The sequence below is a fragment of the Misgurnus anguillicaudatus genome, chromosome 10 (genome assembly GCF_027580225.2).
Source record: "Misgurnus anguillicaudatus chromosome 10, ASM2758022v2, whole genome shotgun sequence".
Classification (NCBI taxonomy): domain Eukaryota; kingdom Metazoa; phylum Chordata; class Actinopteri; order Cypriniformes; family Cobitidae; genus Misgurnus; species Misgurnus anguillicaudatus.
In genome coordinates, this window is record NC_073346.2 from 4004764 (window position 1) to 4020195 (window position 15432).

Sequence of the window (15432 nt, forward strand, 5' to 3'; positions counted from 1 at the left end):
TTCTTGCCCTTCTCACAGCCCTGAGGTTGTGAAGGGATTCCAGAGAAGGTAGAGAGGTGTTGATCACTCTCTCTGCCGAGCGGATCACCCGCTGCAGCTTGGCCTTGTCCTTGGCTGCTGCAGCAGGGAACCATGTAATTATTGATTGTGTAATAATAGATTTAATGATGGCAGAGTAAAACCGGATTAATATTTAATAATGAAGTTTTGCAGCTGGCCTCCAGAATCCAGCTGTCTTCTCCAAGCATGACTTCCCAGGTTTCTGGCGTTGGGCCAGTGGCGCAATGGATAACGCGTCTGACTACGGATCAGAAGATTCTAGGTTCGACTCCTGGCTGGCTCGATCCTGTTTTTACTCCTTCCTCCCACACGTTGGGTGTCTGCTGTCCTGCGTCAACATGCCTCAGTAGAGCAGAGGACGCACACCAGGCTCTGATTGCTCAGATGGCGGAGCGCAGGACTGCAGGCAGGCAATTTAGCCGTCCAACCTTAGGTCGATGGGCCGGAGGCAGTGAAGCTTTGCCTCTTGGAGGTGCTGCGATCCTTGCCTTCGAAGCCAGCGTTGCGCATAACCCGGCCGGTGAAAAAGGCAAGCGCACGTCAAAAGAGCGTTCCCTGACCGGGAATCGAACCCGGGCCACGGCGGTGAGAGCGCCGAATCCTAGCCATCAGACCACCAGGGAGGACACGCTGGCCTTCAGGCCGTGGATGCCTGGCACACTGTGCGGACGGAAAACGGGGCTAAAGTCTCAAACTAGTCGACAAAAGGGCACCCTGCCCCGTGTGAGGCTCGAACTTACGACCTTCAGATTATGAGACTGACGCGCTGCCTAACTGCGCCAACGAGGCACGCCCAGACCGACGGCTCCTGGGTGGCCCCTTGCGTCTGGTTGCGTGGCATTTTGTGCGCCACCAGCGAGGAAACTCCTGCGAGGAGAGCACGACTGGGCTTCTTGCACTCTGGCTACCCACACTGAGGACCTTCTCGTTCTTAATATGTTACACGTACAGAAACAACTTCAAGGAGACACAGAGGGGCTATGTCATGCCCAGGATTCCTATCGTCTTTTAAATGGTGTCGAGAATGGCACGCCTGCCGTTGCTGGACGATCTTGGCGCACATGCTCTCAGGCTAGATAAAACCCATTATAAATAAGCACCTACATTTGACACATTTGACACAGCTGACAGATTAATGGAATAACGTTACATATCCACAATGCAAAGTCCCAGTTATTCAGTGATCACGTGTTTGGCTCGTCTTTAGCCTCATTATCTAGTAGAAAAACTTAAATTGTGCTAAAGTTGAAAGACTGTCCTATGTAAGTTGGTGACGTGTTCCACGTATTAGAGTCTGTTAAAGTAAAAGCTCTGCGGCCATTGCCTGTGGCAGTAAACTGTACTTCGCACTCACCTCTTGAAGAATCTCTTGTTTGCCTTGTGTGCTCGAGACACAATGCCACCGGTTCTTTTAAGGATGTTGCCGCCGTATGGTTAACTGTTGTCTACATTAGAAGGCAACTGCGAACCATAAAAAGGCCCTGAGACGTACAGAGATGGCGCTTTTTCGCTAAATTGCAATGCCGGCGTCCATCCGCATTTGATCAAGTATTTTCATTGCGCGTTCAAGTAGAACGAGCAGGGTCTGAGAATGGCGATTCCTTTTTGTGACCCTGTTCTAAAACAGTATGATCAAGGGGGAAAGGATCATTGAATGCAAAACCACTTTGACAGCATCCGTTACAGGGCATATGGAGACGGGCTGCGTGTGCTTTTGGCAAATGAAAGGCTTCGGGCACATTGTTCCTCATTTCGAAAAATCCACATTCGTCACTATTTCAAGGCGTTTGTGAAGAAATAAATAAGAATTAAAGATGAGCTGCATGAAGGCAATAAAATCGTGAGTCATTCCAAAAGTTACACCGGCACATTCGCTGAGGAGCGCAATCGACTCGCTCGGGCCAGCTGGGGTGGTCAGGATGGCCGAGCGGTCTAAGGCGCTGCGTTCAGGTCGCAGTCTCCTCTGGAGGCGTGGGTTCGAATCCCACTTCTGACATTCTGTTGCCTTTGTTGTAGCCACCCGTGCTGTGTATCGCGCTTTCTTCCGAGGGAGCGTCCTTTTCAAAGACGCCAGGAGACAGGCACGCGGGGGACGACCCGGTTTCCCATTTTGGTAGAGATGAAGGTTCAAGGTTCAATTTATTGCAATATAGTGTCAAACACAATTGGAATTCTTTACAGCCAGTCACGCATGGATGTAATGTGGCAAACGAAACATTAAGACAGAACAAGATATGACAATACACAGTCATATGGAAGGTGAATGGAAGGTGCTAAGAGTAATAATGATACTTACACTAATACTGAATGATAAAAGTAGGAGTAATAGAAACAATAAAGTGCAAACAGTGCATTCAGTCCTGAAAAGGAATTGAACTGTCATTAAGCAGCCAGGCGGCCGTGGGAAAGAAGCTCAGGCGATGCCGGGATTTTGCAGTTCTCGGGAGCCGAAGCCTTCTACCTGAAGGGAGCAGCTGAAACATGGTACAGCCTGGATGAGATGGGTCAGACATAATTTTTCTTGCCCTTCTCACAGCCCTGAGGTTGTGAAGGGATTCCAGAGAAGGTAGAGAGGTGTTGATCACTCTCTCTGCCGAGCGGATCACCCGCTGCAGCTTGGCCTTGTCCTTGGCTGCTGCAGCAGGGAACCATGTAATTATTGATTGTGTAATAATGGATTTAATGATGGCAGAGTAAAACCGGATTAATATTTAATAATGAAGTTTTGCAGCTGGCCTCCAGAATCCAGCTGTCTTCTCCAAGCATGACTTCCCAGGTTTCTGGCGTTGGGCCAGTGGCGCAATGGATAACGCGTCTGACTACGGATCAGAAGATTCTAGGTTCGACTCCTGGCTGGCTCGATCCTGTTTTTACTCCTTCCTCCCACACGTTGGGTGTCTGCTGTCCTGCGTCAACATGCCTCAGTAGAGCAGAGGACGCACACCAGGCTCTGATTGCTCAGATGGCGGAGCGCAGGACTGCAGGCAGGCAATTTAGCCGTCCAACCTTAGGTCGATGGGCCGGAGGCAGTGAAGCTTTGCCTCTTGGAGGTGCTGCGATCCTTGCCTTCGAAGCCAGCGTTGCGCATAACCCGGCCGGTGAAAAAGGCAAGCGCACGTCAAAAGAGCGTTCCCTGACCGGGAATCGAACCCGGGCCACGGCGGTGAGAGCGCCGAATCCTAGCCATCAGACCACCAGGGAGGACACGCTGGCCTTCAGGCCGTGGATGCCTGGCACACTGTGCGGAAGGAAAACGGGGCTAAAGTCTCAAACTAGTCGACAAAAGGGCACCCTGCCCCGTGTGAGGCTCGAACTCACGACCTTCAGATTATGAGACTGACGCGCTGCCTAACTGCGCCAACGAGGCACGCCCAGACCGACGGCTCCTGGGTGGCCCCTTGCGTCTGGTTGCGTGGCATTTTGTGCGCCACCAGCGAGGAAACTCCTGCGAGGAGAGCACGACTGGGCTTCTTGCACTCTGGCTACCCACACTGAGGACCTTCTCGTTCTTAATATGTTACACGTACAGAAACAACTTCAAGGAGACACAGAGGGGCTATGTCATGCCCAGGATTCCTATCGTCTTTTAAATGGTGTCGAGAATGGCACGCCTGCCGTTGCTGGACGATCTTGGCGCACATGCTCTCAGGCTAGATAAAACCCATTATAAATAAGCACCTACATTTGACACATTTGACACAGCTGACAGATTAATGGAATAACGTTACATATCCACAATGCAAAGTCCCAGTTATTCAGTGATCACGTGTTTGGCTCGTCTTTAGCCTCATTATCTAGTAGAAAAACTTAAATTGTGCTAAAGTTGAAAGACTGTCCTATGTAAGTTGGTGACGTGTTCCACGTATTAGAGTCTGTTAAAGTAAAAGCTCTGCGGCCATTGCCTGTGGCAGTAAACTGTACTTCGCACTCACCTCTTGAAGAATCTCTTGTTTGCCTTGTGTGCTCGAGACACAATGCCACCGGTTCTTTTAAGGATGTTGCCGCCGTATGGTTTACTGTTGTCTACATTAGAAGGCAACTGCGAACCATAAAAAGGCCCTGAGACGTACAGAGATGGCGCTTTTTCGCTAAATTGCAATGCCGGCGTCCATCCGCATTTGATCAAGTATTTTCATTGCGCGTTCAAGTAGAACGAGCAGGGTCTGAGAATGGCGATTCCTTTTTGTGACCCTGTTCTAAAACAGTATGATCAAGGGGGAAAGGATCATTGAATGCAAAACCACTTTGACAGCATCCGTTACAGGGCATATGGAGACGGGCTGCGTGTGCTTTTGGCAAATGAAAGGCTTCGGGCACATTGTTCCTCATTTCGAAAAATCCACATTCGTCACTATTTCAAGGCGTTTGTGAAGAAATAAATAAGAATTAAAGATGAGCTGCATGAAGGCAATAAACGCGTGAGTCATTCCAAAAGTTACACCGGCACATTCGCTGAGGAGCGCAATCGACTCGCTCGGGCCAGCTGGGGTGGTCAGGATGGCCGAGCGGTCTAAGGCGCTGCGCCCAAGCTGGGGAACAATAGTCCAACAAAGACGGGGAAGAAGGGGGGAAAAGGGGGAAGAAAGAAAAGGAGAAAGGGAAAAAGCGAAAGAGAAAACGTGAAGGAAGAGAGGCGAAATCGGATTTTTGGTGACAGATCTTTCTTCTGTCTGATTGTTTATGCAGTTTACGCGACGGAAATGACCCATTTTAAATACATTGTTTCCTATTGCAGGTACGCGCCAAAGACTCGGTTCGAATCCAGCCAAAGGCACTTTTCTGTAATATTTTGTGATATTTTATTTTTATCAAATTCTTGAACGCATGCAGTTGCGTTGTTTATGGAATACACATGTATTAATTTCGTTATGGTTTTTAAATAAATAAAATGTATTTATGCACCGTGCCAATTCTGCTGTTATCATTTAGTGGTAGTATTTGTAATTATTCTGTTGTAGTATAAATTGTTGTTGATATGTTATACTAATTTAGTATTTTGTTAGTATATATATATTTAAGTCAGAAACTTGCAGATTCAGATGTAACTGTAACCATAATTGTTAGTTGTTTATGGAATACACATGTACTAATTACTTTATGGTATTTGAATAAATAAAATGCACCGTGCCAATTCTGTTGTTATTATTTAGTGGTAGTATTTGTAATAATTATTCTGTTGTAGTATGAATTGTAGATATGTTATACTGATTCCATATTTTGTTAATATATATTTAAACCAGACACTTGCAGATTCAGATGTAACCATAATTGTTAGTAGTAATGTTTGTTACAAGAAGTATAAAAACACTGTTATTCATTTTATATACAAATGTTATTGCAACTTACGGAGTATTGCCTTTACTAAGAGTAATGACACAAAGTCAAAAGTACAACCACAATGTGTTTTTATTTACAAAAGTCAGAAGAAACTTGAAATGAATATAAAAAAAGCAATAAATAAATTCTAAATAAATACTTTAAATAGACATTGCTATGGTAATTATGTTTCGAGAACAATAAGATACACCAATAATCCTTTGTACAAGCAAGTGTTATATTGTGTGCCAAGTATCGCATGCCAACCAAGTCAAAGTCATCACTTGACAATGTTTAAATGCGTTTACAAATGTTAAAAGAACAGTAATGAATATTAAAATGGTAAATAAGTAAAAAGAACACAAACAAAAAGTTAAATACAATTAAAAAACACTTTTAAAACCAACTAGAAGTACAGTAACAATCACAAATATTAAGAATTGTAAACTTTACCAACATAAAACTGCATACGTTAGTTGGAGATTCTACGCATGTTCTCCAACCACACTTCTTTGGACACAGTCTCAGTCTGGGGACAGTACACCTTGCCCCTGTATTGGCTATGCCCAGTTTCCGCAGTCTTAAATTGGCCACACTTCTTGCAAGTGTTCGCCTCTACTGTTCGCTTGTAGGGTCTCTTGGGCATAGCTCCTTGACTAGGACCTGGTGCAGCTGGCTGTGAGGTGGTGCCTTGGACAACTGCTGGCTGTAAAACTGGCTGCATAAGTGGCATGCCCTGCACCATTTGCACACCATGAATTACCGGCATGCCCTGCACCATTGGCATTCCCTGCACCATTGGCACAAACTGGAGCAACGGCACATTTTGGAAACCTGTTGACACCATTTGCAGTGATGCTCCAGGTGCTGCTGGTGTTTTGGGTCTGAGAGGGGGCTGCCTAATAGATATTACTCTTTGCTTTGCCTGTCCTGCTGTGCTATCTGGTAGCTTGTACTGGTGCATCTGCATTGGTTGCTGCAGCTCAGTTCGTAGCCGTTTGGCATCCTGAAGAGGCTCCTGAGCTTCAGGGATGGGATGAGGCAAATCAAGGCCTCGAACTAGCAGTGTCACTTGCTGGTCTATATTTCTTACGTTGTACCAGTCAATCAGGGTGTTCTGGTTAACCTCCACCAGCTGCAATGAAGTTTCATTCATCACCAAGCCATTGCCAAACACAAGCTGCCTTATCTTGCGATAGTCTTCTAGGATCAAAGACCATCTCGAATAAGTTTTCCCACCTTTTCTTTTGGGGGCAAGGTGGATTACGCACAGCCTGATGAAAATGGTTTCCACCAGACGGCAACAGTCAGGCCACTGAGCAGGTGCGCTGCTTGCACCCAGCACGCATCTGGTGGTGCTCTCTACTCCAGGGGTGCGAGTGGGCGTCTTTGGTGTTCTGAACCGTCCAGTCAGCAGTCTCTTCTTGAAACGAGGTCGATACACCACCCGCCGCTTGTCAAAGGCATCCAGGTTTTGCCAAAGTCCAATAATCGTTTCTGCTTCCTGGTTAGTCAGGCTGAGGGCTGTGCGTTTCCTAAGCTCGACCAGATATTCTGCCAGCCTGTCCACATGCTGGAATCCTGGCACGTTCTGGGAGTCAACAGCCTATTAAAAACAAATTGCACTAAATATTTTGTTTGATATTCACATTCTGTTTATTAACTAATTTCTATTAAGTTCAATATATCTGAAATTGAATTGAAATGCACTGAAGCAGATATTTGCAAACACCATTTGAGATATTCTAGTTAAATTGAAACACATACAAGTGACACTTACCATTTCATCATCATCATCATCATCATCACCAGTATCTCCAGGCTCCAAGTGAACAGGTGAGAGAGCAGTTGGAGACTGTGAGGGGTCACGTGTCAGAAGAACCGGTTCAGAGACCGGTGAAGGACATATGGAGGCCTGAATAGATGTGGCACTGCTTGCAACCAAGGTAGAGGGACTCCTTGTCATGGTGGAGGGCGGTGACAGAACAGCCTCTGGATCTCTTATTGTGTGATCCTCATTGATGTCAAAGAACCCTTCATCTTCCTCCCTCTCCTCCACATCAAGTTCCTCTATAAGCTCTGCCGTCTGCTCAGAGTCTGGGCTCATGTCCTGCAGTGCCCGACCAGTCTGGTGGAATAAATACTGCACTCCAATAAGTTCACCTAAATAAATAAAAAGGGAATTAAATACAAAAGAGAGTTAATTATATAAAAAATAAGACTTACAAACTGCAGGTTTATTAACAAAAACAAATTCTCTCACCAGTGTAACATGCAGGTGGATGAAATGTGGGGACCACTTTCTTGCCAAACAGCTTTTCATAATTCCTGTTTACGCAGTAAACAAGTTCTCCCGTGTAGCTGCACAAAGCTGATGGTCCTGATGACAAGGAAACAGCCTCCCGGTCCTGATTCCACCTGTTTAGTCCCTCCAGCAGATAAATCTGAAAGTTAAGACTGTTGGCACTGGTACCTGTAAAGAGACAATAGTGTTTAGATGGTATTAAAGAAACACACAAAGGCATGTGATGGTTTGTTTTTACAAATGCAAAGTATTTGTAACAGACAGATACCTGGGATAAAACGGTTTAAATGTAAATGAAAGGACTCTAGAGATGTGGATCCTCTGGCACATCGGTATGTCTTCAGAACCACACCTCCCTTGGTTAAGGTCCCCGTCTCAGTATAGAGGGCTACACCGGGTGGGTCCTGGATGCATTTGACATGCTTCTTCTGGACACTCCAGATGTGCTCCATCCTTTCTCTGTCCAGAAGAGGAACACCCATAGAGTCACTGCCATTGCTGGTCATGAGCTCTGTTAGCAGCCGCTCAAGGAGAAGAATGGTAGTCTCCTCTCCACGGGTCCTCCTCCGACAATGCAGAGCCAGCTCCTGTTTGGAAAGATGTTTATTGACAACTTCATCTGTCAGCACAGGCCAACCCTGGGACACCAGCAGCTCTTTCTTGGCTCTGCGTAGCACAGCAACATCAGCAGCATCCCATTCAAAGATGCATGCAGACAGTCGTGCCATGAATATAGGATAAAGCTGATGGGCATCAGTTGTACAGCCCACAGCAATCCTGCGCATGAAATGCCAGATGTCCAGCCTTATTAAGAGATCTGGCCATCCTCTGAACCTGGTTTTCAGCTTGGTTTCCCCCACCTCAGTGCAGCACCCACAGTCAACATACAACACAGCAGGTGGATCCACACCAGCCTGCTGGTATCTTTTCACCAGACCATCTATCATCATGTCCAGTCCTGCTCCTTCCTGGGCTGTCAACACACTTATGAGCACCTGACCAAACTCATTGCCAACAGAGGTGAGCCAGTTTCCTGTTCCCCTCGCTGTCCCAGCCAGCTTCTTGGTGATCTGCAAAAGACATATGAAACATGCTTTACAAATGTAATGAAACCAACCATGCAAATTACAAAAAGCACCTTTTTGCGATAAAACAGACAATGGCATACATAGAATTTAACTGCTAACCTTTTTAGTTGAATCCATTTTCAACACTGTGCCATGTGTGGATGTTATCCTGGCATGGATTTCATCCAGCCTTGTCAGGATGTCTTGGCTGTACACAGTGAGAAGCCACTTGACGCTCGGCAACACTGTAGGCTCAGGAGGTTCCTGGAACTGCATTGGCAACACCCACGGGCGGTTGATGAAGTCCATGCACTGGGTGGTGTACCGGGCCAGACGCTGGAGCCACTCCTCGCTGTGGTTCTCACGCAGCTGTTTAATAACACGCGTGGGGCTGTTGCCTAGGCCACGTTCACGCAAGAGTCTAATGACTCTCAGATCACAGGCATACCTAAAAAAAGCAAAATCCACAGATACATTATTTATACCACATAAAAATATTTAAAGTGTTTGCAAATATGGGATGATGGGCTAACAACTTGAGGAAATTAAAGTGTACTCACTTCTGCGTGAGGATGACCCGAAACTCAGAGCGATGACCCAGATCCAGCTGTTGCAGGACAGTCTGACTCCAGGACACGTGAGAAGCTTTACACTTTTTACAGATGAGGGTTTCTGTGACCATGTTGTACATCCTGTCAATGTCATGAACTTGCCGTGCCCTTTTATGCAGACCGCCTCCTGTCAGTTGATGGTGTCCACAGGCAGGATTGGGACAGAGAACCTTGACCTTCCACAGCTTATACGGCATCCACAGCAAAAGGGCATGACAAAAAAATCTGTCAGGAGCAGGAGCCTGATTGTAAGTCAGTGCAGGCTGTGGTGGGTGATACCAGAGCTGAAGGTTGTCACGGAGTTCCGGCTTTCCCCTGGACCCCATTTTAAAAAGCCGGCTTGCAATCCACCTGTGATCCTCTGGTGGCAAGGTCTCCGACCACAAACGAGGAAGCGGTAGTACACTTGGTGCTTGTAACAGCGCAGTAGGAGCACTCTGTGAGGAAAAAAGAGACAAAACATTTAGTCCCTTAAGTTCCCTTTGTTAAATAACGCTTTATCCAAGACGACCCTTAAATAAAATGCTCATCTAAATAACATCTATAAACCACTGATTATTTTCACACTAAAAAGTATTTTTCAGCTGTAGTCATTAAAACTTAGTTTACCGTGTCTATCTATTTAATTCATCGAGTTTCTGCAGAATTACAACAGTTGTGTATGCAGGAGGATAAAGAAAAAACTTTAATTACAAAATTAGCAATGACCAGACAACCAGAGGAGCACAACACACTAAAACAACATTTTACACCAACTAAGATGAGAAAAGGAATTGAATCACAGACAGGCTATAAATACACAGGACGGATAATCAAATTAAACAAGACACAGGTGAGGACGATTGAAAATAATGAGAACAGAGGCGGAGCTAATTAACAAGATAATAAACAGGATTAAATCAAATAACATAAAATAAGGAAAAACTGGATACATGACTCTGACAAGAATCTTTGCAATTCAGCATTTTATGCATAGTTGACTCCTTTTCACCAGTGACTGTATGATGTTAAGATTAATATTCTTACATTGTGAACAATTAAGAAACTCATACACAACTACTTCAATAAATTAAAACATTCAGCGATGCTCATGACGTCAACACCATACAATAAAAAGGCAGGTATATGTAAACTATAATATGTAAACTATCACAAAACATAAAAACTAAGTAATATTGTACAGTGAATAAGGGGTATGTAAACTTTGGATCTTTTTTTAGAAATTTTGTTATTATTCTGTGTTGAAAACTTTATGTAAACATTTGTCCAGTGTATTTGATATCTCAAATGTTGAAAGCAAATAAAAGTCAAAAAACCCATGAAACTTTTTACAGTGTACAAACTGGTAACTTTAAATTAGCCACACTACAGTCATTAAAAAAGGTAATTATATAAAAATAATAAAATGTATCATTTCTGGGCATGTGAGCCTTTATCTATTACTAGATATCAAATACTGACAAATGGATACATTCGTGGCAAAGGTGTTCAGAATTTAAAATTGTTACAAAAGTGTCAGTTGGCTGGCCCCATTGTGTGTGACAATTAATATGCAAACATAATAAGCCCACTGGACCAGTAGAATATTAAACAACTTACGGAGACAACGCTGCATGATGATGTGGGACTGGTAACATCGGCAGTTGATCTGGGGACGGAGACTGGAAGTCCAGGGTCTTGTGTCTGTCCAAACATGCAGTGCAATATATTTTACATAACAGTAGAAAGACATCAAATATAACTGTTCAATTATTTAATGTCATCCTTGATGTAACAATACACCACTGTTCAGTAGTATGTGTTCAGTATTCTGTCATTCTACGGAAATGTCCATTTTTCTGTCCCTAGCCTTTACAGAAATATTACACTTGAAACACCCTTTAGGGTTACAATTTTTTATATTTTAAAATGAAACAATTGTTGTTTTTGATAAATGTAATGTGCATGCAATGCATTGCTGAATAAGAGTGTCAATTTCTTAAAAAATAAATATTGCTGACCACACCAAATTTGTGATAGTAAATCTATCTAAAATAAAGCACTGTATAGTAATGTGTAGTATTGTTCTTACTTCATTATATTATGGTTTCCTGGAATAATAAATGGAGAAAAGAATGATGCAAATGCAATGTGGCCTATACTTACAGTGGTGCTTGGTATAGGGGGACTGGACACTGCTGTTGAGCTAGGTTGGTCAGTAGCCTGAGATGGTCTTCTAGCCATCTTTAGGTTGGGCTTCGCTGCAGCAATATGAGACCCGCTAAATCTTGACTTGGTAAACTGAAATAGGGCAAAACAATTTGTGTTAGCACAGTGGGGAAAAAATAAAATTACTTTTAATTACACCTGAAATGGCTGCATGATAAATGCAGATAAAGTATTAACATATTTACTACATATTTACTACTTAAGTCAATTTTGCATACATGACAGAAAAAGTAGCTTTAACTGCCAAAATAAAGAAGACCAAAATAAAGGGAAAAACCATAAGGCACTTTGCTGTGTAGTTTAATGGTCTTTACCCTACAACAGCAGAGCCAAAGTAGAGAGGAAGAGGAGAATCCAAGAACACGCTGTAAAAATGCTGGGTTATTTTAACCTATCACTGGATAAATATTGGACAGAACAACATTGGGTTACATATTACATCATGCTGGGCTGTTGTTACCAAACCACGTGTTAAAATAAATTTGGTGGTGGTGTGGCCATCTTTGTGAAAAGCAACATTCCTTGTAAGTTAAAACAAAATTTAATACATGATGACATTGAAGCTATATGGGTAGAAGTCCATGTACCTTATATGAGACCAGTGCTTGTGAGATGCTGTTATAGACCTACTGATGCACACATTGACTATCTAACATGCTTAGGTGAAATGCTTGATAATGTCTCTGATGTTAACTGTGAACTTTACTTGCTTGGAGATATGAACATTGATTGGAATGATGACAGATGCAGAAAGAAAAAGAAAGTAATTTCCTATTTAAGTGTCTGCAATTAACATCAAATAGTTAAAGTGCCAACTAGAATCTTTAGCAACAAGGTGGGCATTATTGTCTAGTCCTGTTATAAATTGAAACTAGATTTTAGGTATGAGTATGTGTATGTATGTATGTATATATATGTAATGTTTATATGTGTATATTTATCAACTGTGATTATTGAAATGTTGGGATCCATATAAATAAACAAATAAACAAATAAAAACAACCCAGCATTGGGTAACTTTTAACTCAGCAGTATGTTCTACACAATATTTACACAGCGATGGGTTAAAAAAGCCCTGCCTTTTATAGAGGGCAGGAACGATAGGGCATATAGGTTGCAAAGCAAGGGAACAATCATACCTTGACACAAGATATTTAAACTGACCAATCAGCAGACGCCACAGGGTGTGTCAGTTGGCAGGCAAATGTGAAAACATCTCAGCCTTTACTTTCTATACTTTACCAAATTTCCAATCAATACAGACTTTGATACTTAAATGTATAGTTAACATTGCAAGTCCTGTAAAAAATGTAATTAATCTACCTGTGACAAACTTGGCGAAATCCTTGATGGAGTACGCTGGGGTGGAGGCTGAGGCTGGACCTGAGGTTGATGCTGGACCTGAAGTTGATGCTGGACCTGAGGTTGAGGCTGGACCTGAGGTTGATGCTGGACCTGAGGTTGATGCTGGACCTGAGGTTGATGCTGGACCTGAAGTTGATGCTGGACCTGAGGTTGAGGCTGGACCTGGGGCTGAGGCTGGACCTGAGGTTGAGGCTGGACCTGGGGTTGATGCTGACTCTCCTCCTGTGGTGATCCAATAGCAGCAGCAGACTGTTGTTGCATGACCCTTGGTGTCTGTCCAGTAGACATAGGTGGCTGATAAAGACAACCAAAAATTACATACAATCATATTTGAAAGAAAAGCATTGTTCTTTTTTACTTGCCACATATTGAAATGTATTTTACCTTTTGAGTGTGAAAACCACATGTGCACTTTAGGACACCTCCAAACAATGTTGTCTGGCCACGAGAGTGCATCGGGCATTTTTCAATCTATAAACATTGTGGCAAATTTAATACACAGTACATGCATTTGTAATTTAAGAATAAAACTAAGGGAGTGACTTTTAAGGGAGTGATTCCCTTAAAAGATCGTGTAAAGGAAAAACACAAGTCACACCTTGACTGAAACCCCCAACCATCCCTACCCCCACTTTCTCAAATCTTTGTTTCAAGTAGCTTTTCTTTTATAGTACAACAGTAGTCAGTAGTACATTCAATCATAAATAAATAAATAAATAAATGGATTTAAACAATTACACCATGTAAATCCCAAGTCACGTTACAATGTTGTAATGAATGAGACTAATGAATGAGATTACTAATCTCTTGCTTTATTATGTAAATACAGTAAACAAACAGTTCTACTTTTACTGTTTAATTATGCATGTCAACAAACACTAATGTACTTTCATTAGTTACTATTATGGAAATACAGTTAATAGCCAGTTCTATTGTAAATGCTTAATTATGCAAGTCAACAAACACTTAGGTCCGTTCATTGTTTTCTTACGCAAAAATAACAAAAAACACACACTTACCCTTTGATAAAGCTCGTGCCACTTTTTTTGTCTAGGAGCTGGTCTATTACCTTCTTCTGAAGGCCAAACAACTGTACTGGCAAACTTTCTTAGACGTGAAATCCATTCAGCGTCCGACATGCCTTTGTGCGATTTTTTTGCAGACATTGTCTTGTCCTAAACAGTTGTTAAAAACTATACTAATTAAAAATTAAACTCTAATTATCTCTCAGAATTAATTATGCTATTAAGTTATGCATTCTTACCGGTTATAGTCCGTAATAAAAGTTACAAATATTTGTCCTCCGTTTAAAGATGTTGATGTCCGTGGCAATGATGCTCGTCGTAGGGCATGAACCTTCTACTGAACTTTTTTGACCCCTGACACTCCCAGTTAGGTCGTCTTATCCCTCTCGTCAAAGACCGTACACTTTCGGCCAATTTCGGCAACTTTATTGACATTTTTAACCTACTCCCCCTACTGGCGAAGAGCGGCAACTCAAAAAAAAAAATAGAAGAGCAGTAACACGTCATCGAGCATCACTCGTACTCCACCTACAGGTGAGGAGGGGAATCGTACCCGAAGACTTTCTCTTTCACTCTGATTGGTCAAATGTTGAAAATGTTGAAACTTCCGCTCTGTGATTGGCTGCAAATGTTGAAGCGCTTCGACTCGATTGGCTCTAAATGTTGAAGCGCTTCGATTTGATTGGCTGTGCTTCAACATTTTTCAACATTATGTTGGACTATCCTTCGGCAGCTGGCGCCCAGGTCGCAGTCTCCTCTGGAGGCGTGGGTTCGAATCCGCTTCTGACATTCTGTTGCCTTTGTTGTAGCCACCCGTGCTGTGTATCGCGCTTTCTTCCGAGGGAGCGTCCTTTTCAAAGACGCCAGGAGACAGGACCACCCGGTTTCCCATTTTGGTAGAGATGAAGGTTCAAGGTTCAATTTATTGCAATATAGTGTCAAACACAATTGGAATTCTTTACAGCCAGTCACGCATGGATGTAATGTGGCAAACGAAACATTAAGACAGAACAAGATATGACAATACACAGTCATATGGAAGGTGAATGGAAGGTGCTAAGAGTAATAATGATACTTACACTAATACTGAATGATAAAAGTAGGAGTAATAGAAACAATAAAGTGCAAACAGTGCATTCAGTCCTGAAAAGGAATTGAACTGTCATTAAGCAGCCAGGCGGCCGTGGGAAAGAAGCTCAGGCGATGCCGGGATTTTGCAGTTCTCGGGAGCCGAAGCCTTCTACCTGAAGGGAGCAGCTGAAACATGGTACAGCCTGGATGAGATGGGTCAGACATAATTTTTCTTGCCCTTCTCACAGCCCTGAGGTTGTGAAGGGATTCCAGAGAAGGTAGAGAGGTGTTGATCACTCTCTCTGCCGAGCGGATCACCCGCTGCAGCTTGGCCTTGTCCTTGGCTGCTGCAGCAGGGAACCATGTAATTATTGATTGTGTAATAATGGATTTAATGATGGCAG

At 43.2% G+C, this 15432-nt stretch overlaps 2 protein-coding genes and 4 non-coding genes across 6 annotated transcripts; 3 read left to right on the forward strand and 3 right to left on the reverse strand.

Annotated features, from left to right (window-relative positions):
• The first annotated feature begins 270 nt into the window (after positions 1-270).
• trnar-acg (transfer RNA arginine (anticodon ACG)) lies at positions 271-343 on the forward strand. The gene has a single exon. It is a non-coding gene; the product is annotated as a tRNA-Arg (tRNA).
• Positions 344-1973: 1630 nt separating this feature from the next.
• Positions 1974-2056, forward strand: trnal-cag (transfer RNA leucine (anticodon CAG)). Its single transcript has one exon. It is a non-coding gene; the product is annotated as a tRNA-Leu (tRNA).
• A 792-nt stretch (positions 2057-2848) lies between these two features.
• Positions 2849-2921, forward strand: trnar-acg (transfer RNA arginine (anticodon ACG)). The gene has a single exon. It is a non-coding gene; the product is annotated as a tRNA-Arg (tRNA).
• A 432-nt stretch (positions 2922-3353) lies between these two features.
• trnam-cau (transfer RNA methionine (anticodon CAU)) lies at positions 3354-3427 on the reverse strand. Its single transcript has one exon. It is a non-coding gene; the product is annotated as a tRNA-Met (tRNA).
• Positions 3428-5448: 2021 nt separating this feature from the next.
• On the reverse strand, positions 5449-9048 carry LOC129426670 (uncharacterized). The gene is made up of 5 exons (XM_073871821.1): positions 8869-9048; positions 7950-8751; positions 7640-7849; positions 7157-7539; positions 5449-6982 (listed from the first exon to the last, which is right to left on the reverse strand). Exons 1-5 carry the CDS (start codon positions 9022-9024, stop codon positions 5849-5851), a joined length of 2685 nt encoding a protein of 894 aa, XP_073727922.1. The 5' UTR covers positions 9025-9048; the 3' UTR covers positions 5449-5848.
• Positions 9049-9404: 356 nt separating this feature from the next.
• On the reverse strand, positions 9405-14693 carry LOC141367327 (uncharacterized). Its single transcript, XM_073872683.1, has 8 exons — positions 14197-14693; positions 13952-14107; positions 13317-13403; positions 12891-13226; positions 11505-11639; positions 10959-11042; positions 9462-9796; positions 9405-9420 (listed from the first exon to the last, which is right to left on the reverse strand). Exons 2-8 carry the CDS (start codon positions 14096-14098, stop codon positions 9405-9407), a joined length of 1140 nt encoding a protein of 379 aa, XP_073728784.1. The 5' UTR covers positions 14099-14107; positions 14197-14693.
• Between the last annotated feature and the right edge of the window lie 739 nt (positions 14694-15432).